Consider the following 18,879-nt stretch of genomic DNA (forward strand, 5'->3'; position numbering starts at 1 on the left):
ATGAGACTTGGCCCGGATGTTCCCTTAATGGTCCTTTACAAAAGCTTTTCAAAGAGTTTTATTCCTTGCAGAACTACCGTTGCCAAGCAACAGAAAATAAAAACTTAAAATGTCTTCTCAGAAACTGTTTGCCAGATTTCAAAGTAATTTGACAGAAATGTTGCGTTGGTGACCTACTAATAAATTTGTTCAGATTATTCTAATTCATCAAAAATATGGTGGCTAGAGGGTGTGGTCACTTTTCCCAGTATGTATATAGTGGGAACGTTGAAACTCTTCTCAGAAATTGCTTGCCCTATGTCATAGTAATTTCACAGAATGTTCTTTGCTCTACCCTCAACCAGGATTTTTAGAAATTCTCTAATTTAACAGAAAACATGGCTGCCAGAAGGTGTCGCTTTTCCCTATAACATATGTAATGGAACATCAAAACATCTTCTTGTCAGAAACTTCTGGTCAGACTTCAAAATTATTTCACACAAGTGTTCCTTGGCTGACCAACTCCTAGGATTGTTTTAAGTTATTCTGATTTGTCAAAAGACATGACAGCCAAAGGTCATGGTCAGTTTTTCCTAAATGCATGTATTGGGGAGTTTACTGGAAGTGAGGATTTGACCCTCCTCTGAGCACAGGTTTATTTGAAGTGAGGTTTTGACCCTTCTCAGAGCACAGGTTTATTTAAAGTGAGGTTTTGACCCTTCTCAGAGCACAGGTTTATTTAAAGTGAGGTTTTTACCCTTCTCTGAGCACAGGTTTATTTAAAGTGAGGTTTTTACCCTTCTCAGAGCACAGGTTTATTTAAAGTGAGGTTTTTACCCTTCTCTGAGTACAGGTTTATTTAAAGTGAGGTTTTTCCCCTTCTCTGAGCACAGGTTTATGTAAAGTGAGGTTTTGACCCTTCTCAGAGCACAGGTTTATTTAAAGTGGGTTTTGATCCTTCTCTGAGCACAGGTTTATTTAAAGTGAGGTTTTTGCCCTTCTATATTAAGTTAAGTTTTGGTTTAGGAAGTGAAATTAGACCTTTTTGTATGAGCATTTTTAAAGGATGTGAAGTTTTGGCCCTTCTTGGAGCTTTTTAAGACAAAAAATGGTATGGTTCTAGAAGTGAAGTTTAAGCCTTTTAAGACAATGTTTGTAGGAAGTAATGTTTTGGCCCTTCTCTGAGCACTTTTGTTGGAAGTGAGATGTAGGTCTAGCTTCTAGCAATTTTATAGGGCTTTGGCCCATCTTTGAGTTTGTATGTAGAGGGGTTGGCCCTTCTCTGAGTTCTAGTTGATTTTGAGTGAAGTTTTGGTTTTTTCATGTTTATAGAAAATGAAGTTGTGAGATTTTTGCCACTCTCTAAGCAGTTGATTTTGACAACTGTTCTCTAAGCATGCTTGACCTAATTATTAGTCCTAATATATGCTATAGACTTAAGTGACAAGAGTTAACAGCTGAGCTTGAGTTAACCATTCATTTGTGTTGAGAAAAAATCTTAGAAGTCATTCTCTTCATAATATTGTGTACATGTTACAGAGAGAATTATCAGAGAAGACAGTTAATGAAACACAGCTGACATCAACAGTATCAGAACTTCAAGAGTCAATGTCCAGCCTACAGGAAGAGAAAACACAACTAAAAAATCAAGTTTCTGTCTTGCAGGAGCAGCTACAAACACAGGTGATATTCATAGTGATGTCAACTTTGTGTAAGGTTCAGATACAGGTAAAACTCCTACTGAGGTCAACTCAGTAGTTGGAAAATTACTACTGAGGTCAGCTACAAACACAGATAATATTCATACTGAGGTCAGCTTTGTGTAAGGTTGAGATACAGGTTAAATTCCAACTGAGGGCAAGTATGTAGTGTTAAATTACTACTGAGGTCAATTTTATTTAAGGTTCAAACACAGGGGCCTCCGTGGCCGAGTGGTTAAGGTCGCTGACTTCAAATCACTTGCCCCTCATCGATGTAGGTTCAAGCCTCACTCGGGGCGTTGAATTCTTCATGTGAGGAAGCCATCCAGCTGGCTTACAGAAGGTTGGTGGTTCTACCCAGGTGCCCGCTCATGATGAAATAATGCACGGAGGGGCACCTGGGGTCTTCCTCCACCATTAAAGCTGGAAAGTTGCCATATGACCTATCATGTGTCGGTACGACGTTAAATCCAACAAAAAAAAAAAAAAAAAAGGTTCAGACACAAGTAATATTCCTATCAGACCCTTTCTCACAATTTTGTGAATGCCACCAACACCAGTTAAATTTGGAAAATATCCCAATAACTTGCCTAAATTGAGAAAAAATTGAACATTAATAAATGTATATATTTTTCTTGGGTATTATTTGGAAATTTTGGAATGCAGCTTTATAATGCTGTATAAGAAGCTGTTATTTGCTTACTTAAATAAATATGAATTCATACAAAGTAGCAAAACTATCGAAAAATAGTAAAATACATGGGATATTTAAGTTTAGAAATGGAAAAGACATACTTTTTAGCTCGTCTGATTTTTGAAAAAAAAATCTACGAGGTATTGTCGTCACTTGATCGTTGGCGTCGGTTAAAATTTTTGTTTAGGTCCACCTTTTCTCAAACACTGTAAGAGTTACAGATTTGAAACTTTGCACACTTGTTTACCATCATTAGGGTACTATGTAGGCAAAGAACCATAACTCTGATATGCATTTTGTCAGAATTATGGCCTTTTTTGTACTTAAAAAATTTTAGTTTATCGGTTAAAATTTTTGTTTAGGTCCACCTTCTCCCAAAAACTATAAAAGCTACAGCTTTGAAACTTTGCACACTTGTTTATCATTATTAGGGGACTATGTAGGCCAAGATCCATAACTCGTTTGCATTTTGTTAGAATTATAGCCCTTTTTGTACTTAGACGATTTTAACTATAACTCTTTTCTACTTGCAGACGAGCAATGGCACCCATAGGCGGTGCTCTTGTTTACTTTGTTATTGCCTCCTCTTCATAAAACAAATATCTGCCTTCTGAGGTGAAATGTTTATGAGGTTTACTCCTACTGGTGTCAACTTGTATAAGTTTCCAACACAGGTAAAGTTCTACTGATGTCAGCTGTGTGTTAGACATGTAAAATTCATACTGTTGTCAACATTGTGTAGGGTTCAAACATGGGTAAATTTCTACTGAGGTCAGCTTTGTGTAGGTTCAAACATGGCAAATTTCTACTGAGGTCAATTTTGTATAGGTTCAAACATAGGTAAATTTCTACTGAGGTCAGCTTTGTGCAGGTTCAAACATAGGTAAATTTCTACTGAGGTCAGCTTTGTGTAGGTTCAAACATGGTAAATTTCTACTGAGGTCAACTTTGTGTAGGTTCAAACATGGTAAATTTCTACTTAATTCAGTTTTGTTTCTACTGTGGTATTTCAATTTTGTGTAAGGTTTAGACTAGTAAAATTCTGATGAGGTCAGCGTTTTGTAAGGATCAACCACAGGCAAATTTCTAGTGTGGTCAGTGCTGCATAAGGTTCAAATACAGGTAAATTTCTACTGTGGTCAGTTTTGTTTAAGACTCAAATGCAGCTAAATTCCAGCTGAGGTCAACTCTGATGAGATGTAAGAAAGTGGTAAAATCCTCCTACTGGGGTCAACTTTAAGTATTAAGTGTATTGCGTATTTCATTGAATCGCATGTAAATGTACATTGTATAACAAGGTATAAGAATGGTGAAAATCCAGAAATTGCATGCATTCAATGTAACATTTAACCAGAAAGCAAATTATTATAGTGTTGATTAAAGATGAGCATTTTAATGGATGCTTTATTGATTGTGTTTCAGGTCGAAACATTTGAGTCAGAGAGAAAACTTTCAACAGATCAGTTACAACAAAAACAGTCTGAGCAAGTGCAATTAAACGATAAACTAGAGGTATTTCTTGTTGCGTTTTTGCACTTCTAGAATTTGCCAATATTGCAAGTTACGATTCACATGTAAATTGTGGTGCTCAAGTAAAACAGATTAGAGGAAGTAATTATAGGGAAAAAAAATTTTCTGATGTTTATGCATGTGCAGACCCTGCATGATAATGTGCACATTTAACACTAAAAGTTGTCTGTTGATTACATACATGTATGTATTCTTCACTGTGTTTGAATAGTAGTATTATATTCAAAATTTAAATCTTTCACATTCTACCATGATTTGTGGAACATATTTGCTATTTGTATTTTCATGACAACAACTTGAGAAACATTTTTGTGCCCCCATCCCTTCCATTTTTTTGGGGGGTGGGGAAGGGGGCAGGGCTGGGGGTCACTTAGAGTTTCCCTCGTCCATCTGTTTGTATTGTGCATATCTCAAAAAGTATTTGACTTGAGTCATCAAACCTCACAGGATTATTATTCAGTATGTGAAGTTGCGAATCAGGTGTTTTTATGGCCCTTGACTTAGTCAGAATATGATTTGGGGCACCAGTGTACAGTGGACATTCATCTAGTTTACTGTTTCAGTCTTTTTATATTTCTGTATTTTTTAAAGATCACTATAAGCTATATGCAGAAATTCTTTGACTTTTACTCAAATTAAACAAGCATTGATCATGGTGTAATGTCACTGCACCCTTCTCTGCCCGATCTTCATGAGACCCATACCAAATAGACAGAAGGTTTGACTTTATGACATCTAGGTCAGAAACTGGGTCTTCTAGGATGAAAAGCAAATGTCACTAGGTCTGATCATAGAAAAAAGCTTAGAGGTCACATTTTCTACATGACACTATGACAGAATGCAGGCCTCCTAGTGAAACCTTTAAAACCTTTAAAAACCTTTAATTTCAGAGCAAACCTTTAAAACCTTTAAATCTTTTGAAAAAACCTTTAAAACGGCCAAATAGCCTGATATTTTCACTCAGAACCTATATTTTTGTTCAAACTGCTTGCCGTGCCAGTTTAAAGCAAGAAATGGTTATACTACTGTATTTCTTCCCCCCTTTTAAGTGTTGTTATTAGGATACTGCTTGTGTATCTTTCATCTTGAGTTTTTCAGAATGCTGTTGTGTTCTCCAGACCACATACATGTAATAAATACATACATGTGATACGTCCCGGATTGTCCAGGATTGTCCCGGAAATTACATACTCGTCCCAGTGTCCCGGAAGTCTTGAATTGTCCCAGAAAAATAAAAATACAGGAACAAATAAAAATAATCCCCCAAAAAACTTGTTTTTTTTGTCTATGACTTGTTGAATTTTACACAATAAACAGTCCCCGGTGTCACATTGTTTCTTCCTAATCAGTTTCATGCCCTCGAGCGGGACACGTGTTGATTAAGTCCGCTTTGATCACGCGACGATCTTTTGATGACACTGATTTAGTTACAGTCAGTTATTATGATGACCCTGATTAAGAACTGACAGGATTATGCAATCAATAACTGTTTTATGGTACTTAAATTAGGAACAATAGTCGTAAATCTGTTTGTTTTAGCACGTTGGCGGTAAAGCTACATCTAGCCTTTATGGAAGAGATTATTGAAAACTGTCAATTAAACGATAATTATTTTAAAAGGTTGTAATAATTTAAGATCAAGAGCGATTGTCACACATTCTAAATTAAAATATTGAATGCCTTTGCCGACGGACCCATGGAAATTGACCCGACTCCAAATATCTGATATTGGCGATTTTATTTACAAGATATATTTTATTCCTTTAAGGATTCAATTTAATTTTTAGCTCATCTGATTTTTTGAAAAAAAATGATGAGTTATTGTCATCACTTGAGCGGTTGTCGGCGTCGGCGTCGGTGTCGGCGTTGGCGTTGCTTGGTTAAGTTTTATGTTTAGGTCAGCTTTTCTCCTAAACTATCAAAGCTATTGCTTTGAAACTTGGAATACTTGTTCACCATCATAAGCTGACCCTGTATAGCAAGAAACATAACTCCATCTTGCATTTTGCAAGATTTATGGCCCCTTTTGTACTTAGAAAATATCAGATTTCTTGGTTAAGTTTTATGTTTAGGTCAACTTTTCTCCTAAACTATCAAAGCTATTGCTTTGAAACTTGGAATACTTGTTCACCATCATAAGCAGACCCTGTACATCAAGAAACATAACTCCATCTTGCTTTTTGCAAGAATTATTGCCCCTTTTGGACTTAGAAAATCAGTTTTCTTGGTTAAATTTTATGTTTAGGTCAACTTTTATCCTAAACTATCAAAGCTATTGGTTTAAAACTTGCAACAGTTTTTCACCATCATAAGTGGACCCTGTACAGCAAGAAACATAACTCCATCCTGCTTTTTGCAAGAATGATGGCCCCTTTTGGACTTAGAAAATATCAGATTTCTTGGTTAAGTTTTATGTTTAGGTCAACTTTTTCTCTTAAACCATCAAAACTATTGCTTTAAAACTTGCAACTGTTGTTCATCATCATAAGCTGACCCTGTAAAGCAAGCAACATAACTCCATCCTGCTTTTTGCAATAATTATTGCCCCTTTTGGACTTAGAAAAATCATTTTCTTGGTTGAATATTATGTTTAAGTCAACTTTTCTCATAAACTATCAAAGCTATTGCTTTAAAACTTGCAACAGTTTTTCACCATCATAAGTGGACACTGTACATCAAGAAACATAACTCTATCCTGCTTTTTGCAAGAATGATGGCCCTTTTTAGACTTAGAAAATCATGGGTAGGACAATATTTCTATTATACAAAAAAAAATCAGATGAGCGTCAGCACCCGCAAGGCGGTGCTCTTGTTAAATAAATGTTTAAGCCTTAGAATGATACCAAATTAGCTAGAATCTAAATCACGATGACCAGGTTGATTCTTCATATATACATGTAGTAAGTCTCCTAATTCTGTTCACCTCGGGAACGCAATAAATTCACGTGCCGAACTATAGATGTGTATTACCCGTACAATGTATTTACCTCCCTTGGAAAGCTAGACGACATTTGCAGCAAATTAAACAGTAAGTGAGTGAACAATGTTTATCTCGCAAAACTACATGTAATATTACGATATTTTTGCATGAAACAGACGAATACCAATGTCACGATGTATGTCCCAGACAAAAGGTAAAAATCCCGGAAATTTTAACTCAGAATCCCGGAAACGTTCTGAAAAATTATGGCATGTATGAGTAAAAACCTATATATATTATGTGTTTTCAACGAGAATTCCGACAAAAATAGCCTTTATTTACTCTTTATTTTTTAATATTTTACACTAAAAGGCCTTTATTTCCATAGATAGGAGCCTTTATAAAAACCTTTATTTTTGTTCAGGCCTGCTAGGAGGCCTGCAGAATGATTGTTAAATGAAATCTGGGTAAAAGTGGAAATGGGTCAATAAGGGTGTCAAACAGGTCAAGTGAGTGATACAGGGCCTTCATTGCTTTCTTGTTTCATATTATGGTTTACACTTCCAGATTATCGGTAAGGTCAACATACGTAGCTTCATTTGCAGTATGGATCAGAGGGTCAGCATCTCTTGTTGAGGATAATATAGTATTAGTCGGATCGTTCTTTGCCTTATTCATATTTCCAATTTTTGTTTGCTTAAAAAAAATCTGTATAGACATATTGAACTGCTTTTTGTACTAATATACATGTACAGTGATTTGTGATTTTCAACAGTATATTGTAGAAGCAGTTATAGGACAAGGGGTAGCTGGAGAATCAATTTTGATTTGGAACTTTCAGGCTTGTTGTCTTGTCAGCATGATGTCCCATTAAGAATCAGATAATGTGAATTAATGGCACTGACCAATTTGATAAGCTTGAAATCTGTTCTAATGGTGGTTTGAGAATTTTAGAACATGTTTAATGATTGTAAAACTTTAGTCAATGTTAAATTTTGTGTCTCACAACAAGAATGAATGTGATAACTCAATAGTTGTTTTATTTTGAGATGTGTTTTATTAAAACTCTGTATTGAAACTGTTTTAACGAAATTAAGAATAAACAATATAATCATTTTATATTGTAGCGTGTGATAAAATATAATTTACATTGTAAATGGCAATGTTTTATAATACTATAATATGAATGCAACTTTGAATTACAAGACCTAAAGCTTGAAATTTATAATTCAGGGGTGTAGTTCGGCTAAAATGGAATTGTAGGCCACTGCCAAAGGAGGGTATGGCATGCTTCCACAGAAACGTTCACATTATAGATGCAAAATGGTGCTTTTTGGTTTATATCTGGACTTTTACGTTTTTCATTTTTCAAAATGAAGTGTAGACCCAGGATAGCTATTGTACAATTTAGAATGTACACCAGTGTCAAAGACATAGCTTGACCGTTATGGAAGTAAAAGTCACTGTTCTAATGGTGATGGGGGGATGTTTCCCCAGAAAAAAATGCATTCCAGATAAAACATGATGCGTTTTAGCGAAATTCATAATTCAAGGGCTTTGCTAGGCTAAAATGGAAATACATGCCTCTTGGGCATGCTCCCCCATAAAAATTGCACAAATTAGATGCAAAATGGTGTATTTTAGCAAAATTCACAATTCCGGATTTTAGCAAGGCCAAAATGGAAGTGTAGGCCACTGTCCTAGGGGGTGACCGGGTCAGGAAAAATTGCACATTAAAGATACAAATTGATGCGTTTTTTTGTGTATATCTGGACCTTTAAACTTTTTCATGAAGTGTAGGCCCGGGGGAACTACAGTACCATATAGAAAGTACAACAGTTTCAAGTGGGTAGCAGGGCCAAAATGGAAGTGTAAGCCACTGTTTTAGGGTGTTTAGTGGGGGAGTGGGCAGTCATGCTCCCCCGGAAGATTTTTTACATTCTAAATGCAAAATATGGTGCTTTCTGGCGAAATTCATAATTCAGGGGCGTGGCTAGGCCAAAATGGAAGTGTAAGCCACTGTACAAGGAGTATTTGGAAGCATGCTCCCTGTAGAATTCTTACATTATACATACAAAGTGGTGCAGGTTTGGTGTACATCAGGACTTCAACATTTTTCCTAATGAAGTGTAGGTCAGGGGCAACTACTGTACCTCAAAGAAAGTACACCCGTGTCAGTGTAGCTGGGCCAAAATAGAAGTGTAAGCAATTGTTCTAGGGGTTAGGGGGCATGCTTCCCTGGAAAATTGTTGCATTCTTAGTTAATTTCTAAATGCAAAATGATGCGTTTTGGCGCATTTGTAACCTTTCCGGTGTTTAAATCATCGATGCTACAGACTAAAACACTGGAAAGGGAATGCATGACCAGTGTATAATATTGATATATTTTTTGCACTGCCTCTTTCCAAAATTAAATACGCCAATGTTTATTTAGTACACACATATATTTCCAGTTTTTTCTATAAAACTGTGTACATTTAATGAAGAAATACCATAAGTACTTTAATATTCAATTTATATTTTAACATTATGTACAATAAGTAAATATTTAAAGGTCTTTCAAATTTACTTACAGAATATTACTTTTTATTGACTCGGCCTGACAATAATTCATAATACCTATGCTCTTAAGTCAATGATTACAATCTTAAGTCAGAATGCCTGAAAGACCTTCAGTCAGATTGTCTGACGTTTATTCAGAATAACTGGGACTAATAATATCAGAATGCCTATGCTCTTAAGTTAAAATGATGCGATCACAAGTCAGAATGACTGTGACCTTAATTCAGAATGTCTTTGAATCAAGTTCAGAATGCCTATGCCCTTAAGTCAAAATGACTGCAATCACAAGTCAGAATAACTTTGACCTTTATTCAGAATGTCTTTGAATCAAGTTCAGAATGCATATGCCCTTAAGTTAAAATGACTGTGATCACAAGTCAGAATGACTGTGACCTTTCTTCAGAATGTCTTTGAATCAAGTTCAGAATGCCTATGCCCTTAAGTCAAAATGACTGCAATCACAAGTCAGAATAACTGTGACCTTTATTCAGAATGTCTTTGAATCAAGTTCAGAATGCCTATGCCCTTAAGCCAAAATGACTGCGATCACAAGTCAGAATAACTGTGACTTTTATTCAGAATGACTTTGAATCAAGTTCAGAATGCCTACGCCTTAAGTCAAAATGACAGAGATCACAAGTCAGAATAGCTGTGACCTTTATTCAGAATGACTTTGAATCAAGTTCAGAATGCCTACGCCTTAATTCAAAATGACAGAGATCACAAGTCAGAATAACTGTGACCTTTATTCAGAATGTCTTTGAATAAATTTCAAAATGCCTATGCCCTTAAGTCAAAATGACTGTGATCACAAGTCAGAATAACTGTGACCTTTATTCAGAATGATTTTGAATCAAGTTCAGAATGTCTATGCCCTTAGGTCAAAATGACTGCGATCGCAAGTCAGAATAACTGTGACCTTTATTCAGAATGTCTTTGAATCAAGTTTGGAATGCCTATGCCCTTAAGTCAAATGACTGCGATCACAAGTCAGAATAACTGTGACCTTTATTCAGAATGACTTTGAACCAAGTTCAGAATGCCTATGTCGTTAAGTCAAAATGACTGCGATCACAAGTCAGAATAACTGTGACCTTTATTCAGAATGTCTTTGAATCAATTTCAGAATGCCTATGCCCTTAAGTCAAAATGACAGAATAACTGTGACCTTTATTCAGAATGACTTTGAATCCATTTCAGAATGCCTATGCCCTTAGGTCAAAATGACTGCGATCACAAGTCAGAATAACTGTGACCTTTATTCAGAATGACTTTGAATTAAGTTCAGAATACCTATGCCCTTAGGTCAAAATGACTGCGATCACAAGTCAGAATAACTGTGACCTTTATTCAGAATGACTTTAAATCAAGTAACTACAATGATAGTGACATTAATTCAGAATTAATCCAGAATGACTATGACAGTAATGCAGAAAAACATACCTTAACTCACAATGACTTTCATGGATGACTGACAAAAATGAGACTACTTTTCAGTGCAAAAAATAACTCTTATGTGAAGTTTGGTAAATAAAAGTCTGTTGACCATACAATGACCAAGTGTGTAGCAGTTGTCCATCTAAAGATGAGAAGACTGCTTTCAGTGCAAGGAATAACTCTCAGCTAAGTGTAGTAAATGATATTAACCTCCACAAACACGTAAATTCAAAGGAATAATTCAGGAAATCAGACACTGAACTTGTTGAAAAAGAGCCGTGTGATTTTCATTAATAATAAAAACAAATCAATGCTTTTGTTGTATATAGTTACATTGTGAACATAGCTGAGATGAGCACACATTTTTGATAGAAAAATGTATCTCACTGCATTTTATACATTAATAAAATTATGCAACATTGAAACACTGAGACTAGAAATAGAAAACTAAGCCATCAAAACTGTGGACTTAAAGAGTTGGTGCTGTTGCCATATACATGTGTAGTTTTTTGTTTTACACATTCCTTCTTATCATTTCATACAATGTCCAGAATTGACCACTGTTTTAATTTATAGCCCTGCTGCTGAGTGTTAATGTCCATTTTATTGACTTTGGGGGTTAATATTAATTACATGCCTCATCTTAGCAATCTAGGAGAAATTCCCTCTCTACCCTTGTCCTATAACTGGAAGGTGAATTTTGCTCACGATCACAAACATGGTAGACTGGAGTGAGTGTGAAGATGAATGACTAGTTATTTGTTCAATTTATATGCAGTCTTACCAATAATTTGACCTGCGACTATTTGTTATGTGCTGAAGCTATTCAGGTTGTGTGTATTTCATGTCAGATGTATTTACACAAATATTTGTAGCCACTAAATCCCCTGTCGTCATGAAAACGTGAAATACAGTGTTTGCTAACATTTTAGGATTGTAGTACTGTTACCGCAGAGCCATTGCTTTTTAGTCCCCTACCGGTGGAACACCAGACGGGACTATAGGAATGCCCCCAGTCCGTCCATCCATCCGCAAATCTGGATCCTACGATAACTCAAAAAGTATTCAAGCTAGGTTAATAAAACTTGGTATGTTATGGAGGGCAGTATGTAGATTATGCAGGTACATGACACATGTTTGTCGGTCAAAGGTCAAGGTCACTATTGAAGGTCAAGTAAAAATTGTTTCTGCTCCATTACTTTTATTTGCATTGATGGATTATCTTAGTGCTACACACAAACGTTCCCCATGATGAAACAATATGTCAACGCATGATCTATGCTTGTCAGTTAAAGGTCAAGGTCACTGTTCAAGGTCAAGTAAGTATTTGATTCTGCTCCATTACTTTTAATTGCATTGAAGGAATTTTTTTAGTACAACACAGAAATGTTTCCCATGATTAGACTATGGTCGAGCATATGACCCATGGTTGTCAGTCAAAGGTCAAGGTCACTATTGAAGGTCAAGTACAAAATTTGTTTCTGCTCCATTACTTTTAATTGCATTGAAGGATTTTTAGCTCAACTATTCGAAGAATAAGACTTAGTAGAGCTATCCTACTCACCACGGTGTCGGTGTGGGCGTCTGTGTCACACCTTAGTTAAGTTTTTAGCTCACCTGAGTAATGCTCAAGTGAGTTATTGTGATCACTCGATGTCCGTCGTTTGTCGTCTGTCAACATTTTGCTTGTGTATGCGAGAAAGGCTGTAATTTTCAATTGGTCTTCATGAAATTTGGTCAGAATGATTGCCTTAATGAATTAGAATATGGGTCATTTGGGGTCAATAACCTTGTGTATACAATAGGGGCTGCATTTTTCAGTGGATCTTCATGAAATTTGATCAGAAGTTGTCATGATGAAAGCTAGGTCTAGTTCAATATGGGTCATTTTAGGTCAAAAACTAGGTCACTGGTCAAATCAAAGAAAAACCTTGCCTATGCAAAGGGTGGCATTTTAGCAGGATATTCCTTAAATTGATCAAATGTTTCCTATGATGCAATCTAGGGCAGTTCAGAATGGGTCACTTGGGTCAAAAACTAGGTCACGGGTCAAATAAAAGAATAATTTGTGTAAGCGTTAGGGCTGCACTTTAGATGGATATTCATGAATTTGATCTGCAATGTCAGCCAGTATATCAAGAAGTACCTTGTTCTATGTCACAGTGGCGACCTAGGACCTTGTCTCTGTTTGTACCATAGTCCATATTTGAAAAACATTTAAGATAAAGCTATGAAACTTTTCACACTGTGTACATCATAAATGTTCTGTTTTAGCTAGAGTAATAACTCTATCAAGGTTTTGCTGAATATGGCCCCTTTAATACAATCTTGGTTAGTTTAGCTCGACATACAAGTATAAGAGAACTATTGTACTCGCTCCTGGCGTCGGCGTCATCTGCATCCCACCTTGGGTTAAATTTTGGTGCACTTTTTCTTTTTAACTTATATCGTAATACTGGTATGATTGATTCAAACTGAATCATATTCCTCATACATCCACATCATGACATAAGGGCCATATTGCCACCAAATATTTCATGAATTATCCCCCTTACTTAGATTTTCAGTAATGTTTGATGCACTTTCACCTGTCTCTGAATTACTGAATGGATTTGTTCAAACTTAAAATATTGTTCAAATCATCACCCATATATATGAACAAGGAGATAACCTTGGCACCATTTTTAAATGAATTATTCCCTTTTACTTAGAATTTCAGGTTAAAGTTTGGTGCATTTCAGCTTACACTGTATTAGCTGAATGGATTTGATTCAAACTAATAAGTGTCAGCATCACACCACATCAGTAGACAAAGATGGTAATTGCACAATATTTCTTGAATTATCCCCTTTTTACTTAGAATTTCAGGTTAAAGTTTGGTGCACTTTCACTCTATCTCTGTTATTACGAATGGACTGATTCAAACTAAGCAATTGTTCAACATATTACTTATATATGACACTAAGGTCTACTCTGGGCCAATTTTTCATGAATTATTCCCCTTTACTTAGAATTTAGTTAAAGTTTGATTCATTTTCACTCTGTCTCTGGTTTAATTACTGAAATGGATTGATTCAAACTTAAAACTAGTGTTCAACATCATCACCCACACATATGAGCAAGTGCATAACTCTGGCACCAATTTTTCAGAATATTCCCTTTTTACTTAGATTTTAGGTTAAAGTTTGTTCACTTTAACTCTGTTCTTTTAACTGAAATGGATTTGATTCAACTTAAAACTGTGTTCAACATCATCACCACAAACTATGACACAAGTAATAACTCTGGAACAAATTAATGATTTGCCTTTTGCTAGATAAAACTTATGTGTTGATACATTTTATTCTACCTCTTGTTACTCTTGTTGAATTTGAGATAACTCAGGCTATTGTGCAATATCTTCATCCACAATTGGAGTCATTAAACACTCCAGTGACAGCTCTAGTTTCCTCAGATGTGCCCAGTTTCACTATCCAGCATCGAAATAGTCGAGCACGCTGTCTCCTGTGACAGCTCTTGTTCGTAACCTGTTTGACATATGGCTTTGAAACTTTTATCACTTATTATAACAGTTTATATCTGTAGGCAAGAGTACATAACTCTGTCAACTATTTTGGCTGAATTATGGCCCTTTTTGGACTTGGAAATTGGTACAATTTTCATAGAAGTCAACGTTTTGTCAAAACTATTTGACATGTGGATTTGAAACTTTGAACACTTTTTTATCATCATGATTTCCATCTGTAGGCAAGACTACATAACTCTGTCAACTATTTTGGCTGAATTATGGCCCTTTTTGGACTTGGAAATTGGTACAATTTTCGTACAAGTCAGCATTTTGTCAAAACTATTTGACATGTGGCTTTGAAACTTGAACACTTTTTTATCATCATGATTTCCATCTGTAGGCAAGACTACATAACTCTGTCAACTATTTTAGCTGAATTATGGCCCGTTTTGGACTTGGAAATTGGTACAATTTTCATAGAAGTCAACGTTTTGTCAAAACTATTTGACATGTGGATTTGAAACTTTGAACACCTCTTAATTGTCATGGTCTCCATCTGTAGGCAAGACTACATAACTCTGTCAACTATTTTGGCTGAATTACTGCCCTTTATGGACTTAGAAATCAGTTAAATTTTTCATACCAGTCCATATTTTGCCTAACCTGTTTGTCAAATGGCTTTGAAACTTTGGCTGCTTGTTTACCATCATAGTCTACATATGTAGGCAAGACTACATAACTAGGACAAGGTCTTTAGCTCAGTTATGGCCTCTTTTTTACATAGAAACTAGTTAAATTTCGAATACCATTCCATATTTTGTCTAAACTGTTTGATATATGGCTTTGAAACTTTGAACACTTGCTTACCATCATGGTCACACATTGCCATATAGTGCAAGACTTATCCAAATCCACAAATACAGGTACACTGTTTGTCTTATCTATTTTTATGCCCCCGAAGGGAGGCATATTAGTTTTCAACTGTCCGTCCGTTCGTTAGTTAGTTAGTTCGTTAGTCACAACGTTAACTTTTTGCATGAAGGCACTTTACTCGTGAACCACTGCACCCAGGACCTTCAAACTTCACATGCTGATAGTACTTATTGAGTATACCACCCCTACTGACTTTGGGGTCACCAGGTCAAAGGTCAAGATCACAGGGGCCAACGTTAACTTTTTGCATGAATGCCTTTTACTTGCAAACCACTGCACCCAGGACCTTCAAACTTCACATGCTGATAGTAATTATTGTTCTTCTTTTGTCTGAAAATCTCTGGTAATATTTTGACCCCATACTTCCCTCAATTCTTTGAATAGTCAAGCACGTTCTCAACACACAGCTCTTGTTTTAGTACTACGCAGAAATGTTCCCCATGATTAGACTATGTGTCGCGCATGGTTGTCAGTCAAAGATCAAAGTCGCTATTGAAGGTCAAGTGAAAAAAAATTTCACCGGTAGGGGACTTCTGTATTGCCACTGCAGTACTCGGTCACTTGTTATATTTACTTTAAAGATTATATTTTGTTTATTTTATATCACAAGTGTCTTTTCTAAGACTTTGTATAATTTTATAGGATGTACAAAAGGCATTATCAGGTACGCAAGAGAAACTGAGCATAACAGAAAAACAACTGTCAGAAAAACTACAGGAGTTAAATGCTGTTAAGGAAACAAAAAATAAAAGTGAGAATGAGTTCAGTGAACTGCAGGCTCAGTTCACAGTGACAACTGCTGATCTTAAAAACACTAAAGATGAATTGAACACTCTGAAAAATGAGGCTAAATCTTTGAAAGATAATTGCGTTTTACTTGAAGAGGAAAAGGATAAAAGTGCTAAAACACTTACACATTGCCAAAATGAATTAGAAGAAAAAAGAAGTGCCATATTGTCATTAGAAGAAAAACTGTCCAGTACACAGGGAGATTTAGAAATTACTAAGTCAGAGTTGCAGGAGAAAAAATTGTCATTAGATGAGACGAACACACTCTTAACAAAAGTAAAAAGTGAGTCAGAAGCTCTGAACACTAAGTGTAAAGAAAGCGATGAGAAAATTGTCATCCTTGAAAAAAGTTTGAATGAAACAAAACAAGTTGGAAGTGAGAAAAGTAATGACCTTGCTAAAAGTGAGGCAGAATTAAAAGAAACGACTGAACATCTGAAAAATGTGGAAGAACAGCTTACTGTTTGTAGAGCTGAACTGCAGAAAACTGAAGAAAACTTAGCTACAGTTTCGTCTGAGTTAAAAGAAAAGACAGAACAGTTCAATAGCTTGCAAGAAAAGCAGTGTAAACTGGCTGAGGAATTAAATGAAGCAACTGAAAGAGAGAGGGAATTGAACAACTCATTTGATGAGCTCAGTGAGGTATTTAGCATTAAAAACGTATTATGGACCAGTTAAGTAGAAATCACATTCACCTCTTACAATCAGTCTAAATGGTCAAAGTTGAATACATTGTTTAGATGTGTGAATTAACTGATTTCTCAAGGTGAGCTTTAGAATTTGTATTCAATTTGATCAGAACCTTTTACAGCCAATGCAACAGTGGTAACAGATGCCAAAGAATGATGTCAGAAAGTTTCTGTTTTAGGTTCGTAATGCTATGAATGCACAGATGGTGAAATTGGACCAAGAACTTCAAGAAGCTAGAGCAGACAGTGTGGAGCTGACGAAATATAAAGTGAGTTGGTGGATTTCCATCTTAAAATACATTATTCTTTGCCATAATTTGTTCAAATTATTTCAACATTTCAAAGATCAGTATAATGAACACAGCTGTCAGAGGACAGTAATGTTTATCTGTTTAAAAGCCTTGTCACTATAAGCAGGTAAAATATTGAAACAAGTATAAAAGCCTGCTCGCTTAGGGAGAGCTCAGATCTACGATTCATGGGGTCGCGAGTTCGATAACTGGGCAAGGCGCATGTTCTCCGCGAGGATTTGATAAAAGACTGTGTCTGACATCATTCGTCCTCCACCTCTGATTGGTTTAGTCAAGATATTGACATTGCCATTTGGTGCAGAAATTAAGCAGAAAAAATCAAACAAAACAAATGAATTCAAATTCTGGAGACAGCAGGTTAAATGCTATCACTTGAAGCAAAGAAATCATTCTACTCCCAAACAATCAATGACAATAAACACAACCTATAATTGCTTTGGAAAAATCTAAAAGATCTTGTCGGGCAAAACTACCTCTTATCAAACTAACTACATGAATGATGAGCAAAATAATCCAATACTAGATCCTCTGGTTACTGCTGAAGCATTCAACTCATTTTGTGATAAATGTGTTTAAAATGGTTCAAAATCCTCTTCAAATAATAGACAAGACCAGTGAAACTTTGATACACAATTTTGTTAGCAGCAGAATAACAACAGCACCATTTCAGATTCCGCTTGTCACAGAAGAATTAATATTAAAAGAGCTCAAGGTCTTAGATGCATCAAAAGCAACAGGGCTTGATGATATTGGACCAAGAATTCTTAACCTAAGCCACATTGTAATCTCAAAACCACTCACCAAAATATTTAACATGAGCATCACTACAGGCAAATTTCCAGAAAGGTTCAAAATGACAAAAATAACACCAGTTTTTAAAGAGGGATCGAAGTCTGCAAAGGCAATTATAGACCTATACTAGTTTTATCAAAACTTCCTGAAAAGCATGTGTCTAATAATCAAAAAACTTTTTAGACATTAATGAACTTCTACATCACAAAGCCCGCCCACTTAGCTCAGTAGGGAGAGCGTTGGTCTATGGATCGCGGGGTCGCGAGTTCGATCCTCGGGCGGGGCTTATGTTCTCCGTGACGATTTGATAAAAGACATTGTGTCTGAAATCATTCATCCTCCACTTCTGATAATTCATGTGGGGAAGTTGGCAGTTACTTGCGGAGAATAGGTTTGTACTGGTACAGAATCCAGAAACACTGGTTAGGTTAACTGCCCGCCGTTACATGACTGAAATACTGTTGAAAAACGACGTTAAACCCAAAACAAACAAAATCTACATCACAAACAGTCTGGCTTCAGAGCAAATTATTCATGTGAGGCAATCATTGACGATTGGATAATTGCAATTAACAATAAATCTTACGTTGGGACCATATTTCTTGATTTGACCCAACGCTTTCGACCTAGTAAATCACTATAATTGAGCCGTACCATGAGAAAACCAACATAGTGCATTTGTGACCAGCATGGATCCTGACCAGCCTGCGCATCTACGCAGTCTGGTCAGGATCCAAATACTGTTCACTTTCAAACCCTATTGCAATTAGAGAAACCTTTGGCGAACACTGTATGGATTCTGACCAGACTATTCTATTCTGGACCTATAATCTGGAATAGTATCCAAAAATTCATTCGCTTTCCAGACAATCTACAAAAATTCAAAACATCCTACATAAGGTGGAAGTACACTGGTAGGATACCATAAGACTTAATTTTTAACTCACCATGTTTATTTAAATACATGTACATTTTAAGTTTAACATGTGTCGGTCATTTTCATTACACTTGATCTTTACCACATTAACTTGCCTT

General features: G+C 35.9%; 1 protein-coding gene across 1 annotated transcript in view; it reads left to right on the top strand.

Moving 5' to 3' along the window:
• The window catches only part of LOC123530477 (early endosome antigen 1-like), a 185,499-nt gene that overhangs the window by 72,110 nt on the left and 94,510 nt on the right, over positions 1-18,879 (top strand). Inside the window, exons 29-32 of the mRNA XM_053520786.1 lie at positions 1,519-1,662; positions 3,796-3,885; positions 15,906-16,694; positions 16,921-17,010. Of these exons, the coding sequence (XP_053376761.1) occupies positions 1,519-1,662; positions 3,796-3,885; positions 15,906-16,694; positions 16,921-17,010 (1,113 nt within the window). The remainder of the gene's footprint in view (positions 1-1,518; positions 1,663-3,795; positions 3,886-15,905; positions 16,695-16,920; positions 17,011-18,879) is intronic.

Source organism: Mercenaria mercenaria, chromosome 13 (assembly GCF_021730395.1).
Source record: "Mercenaria mercenaria strain notata chromosome 13, MADL_Memer_1, whole genome shotgun sequence".
Classification (NCBI taxonomy): domain Eukaryota; kingdom Metazoa; phylum Mollusca; class Bivalvia; order Venerida; family Veneridae; genus Mercenaria; species Mercenaria mercenaria.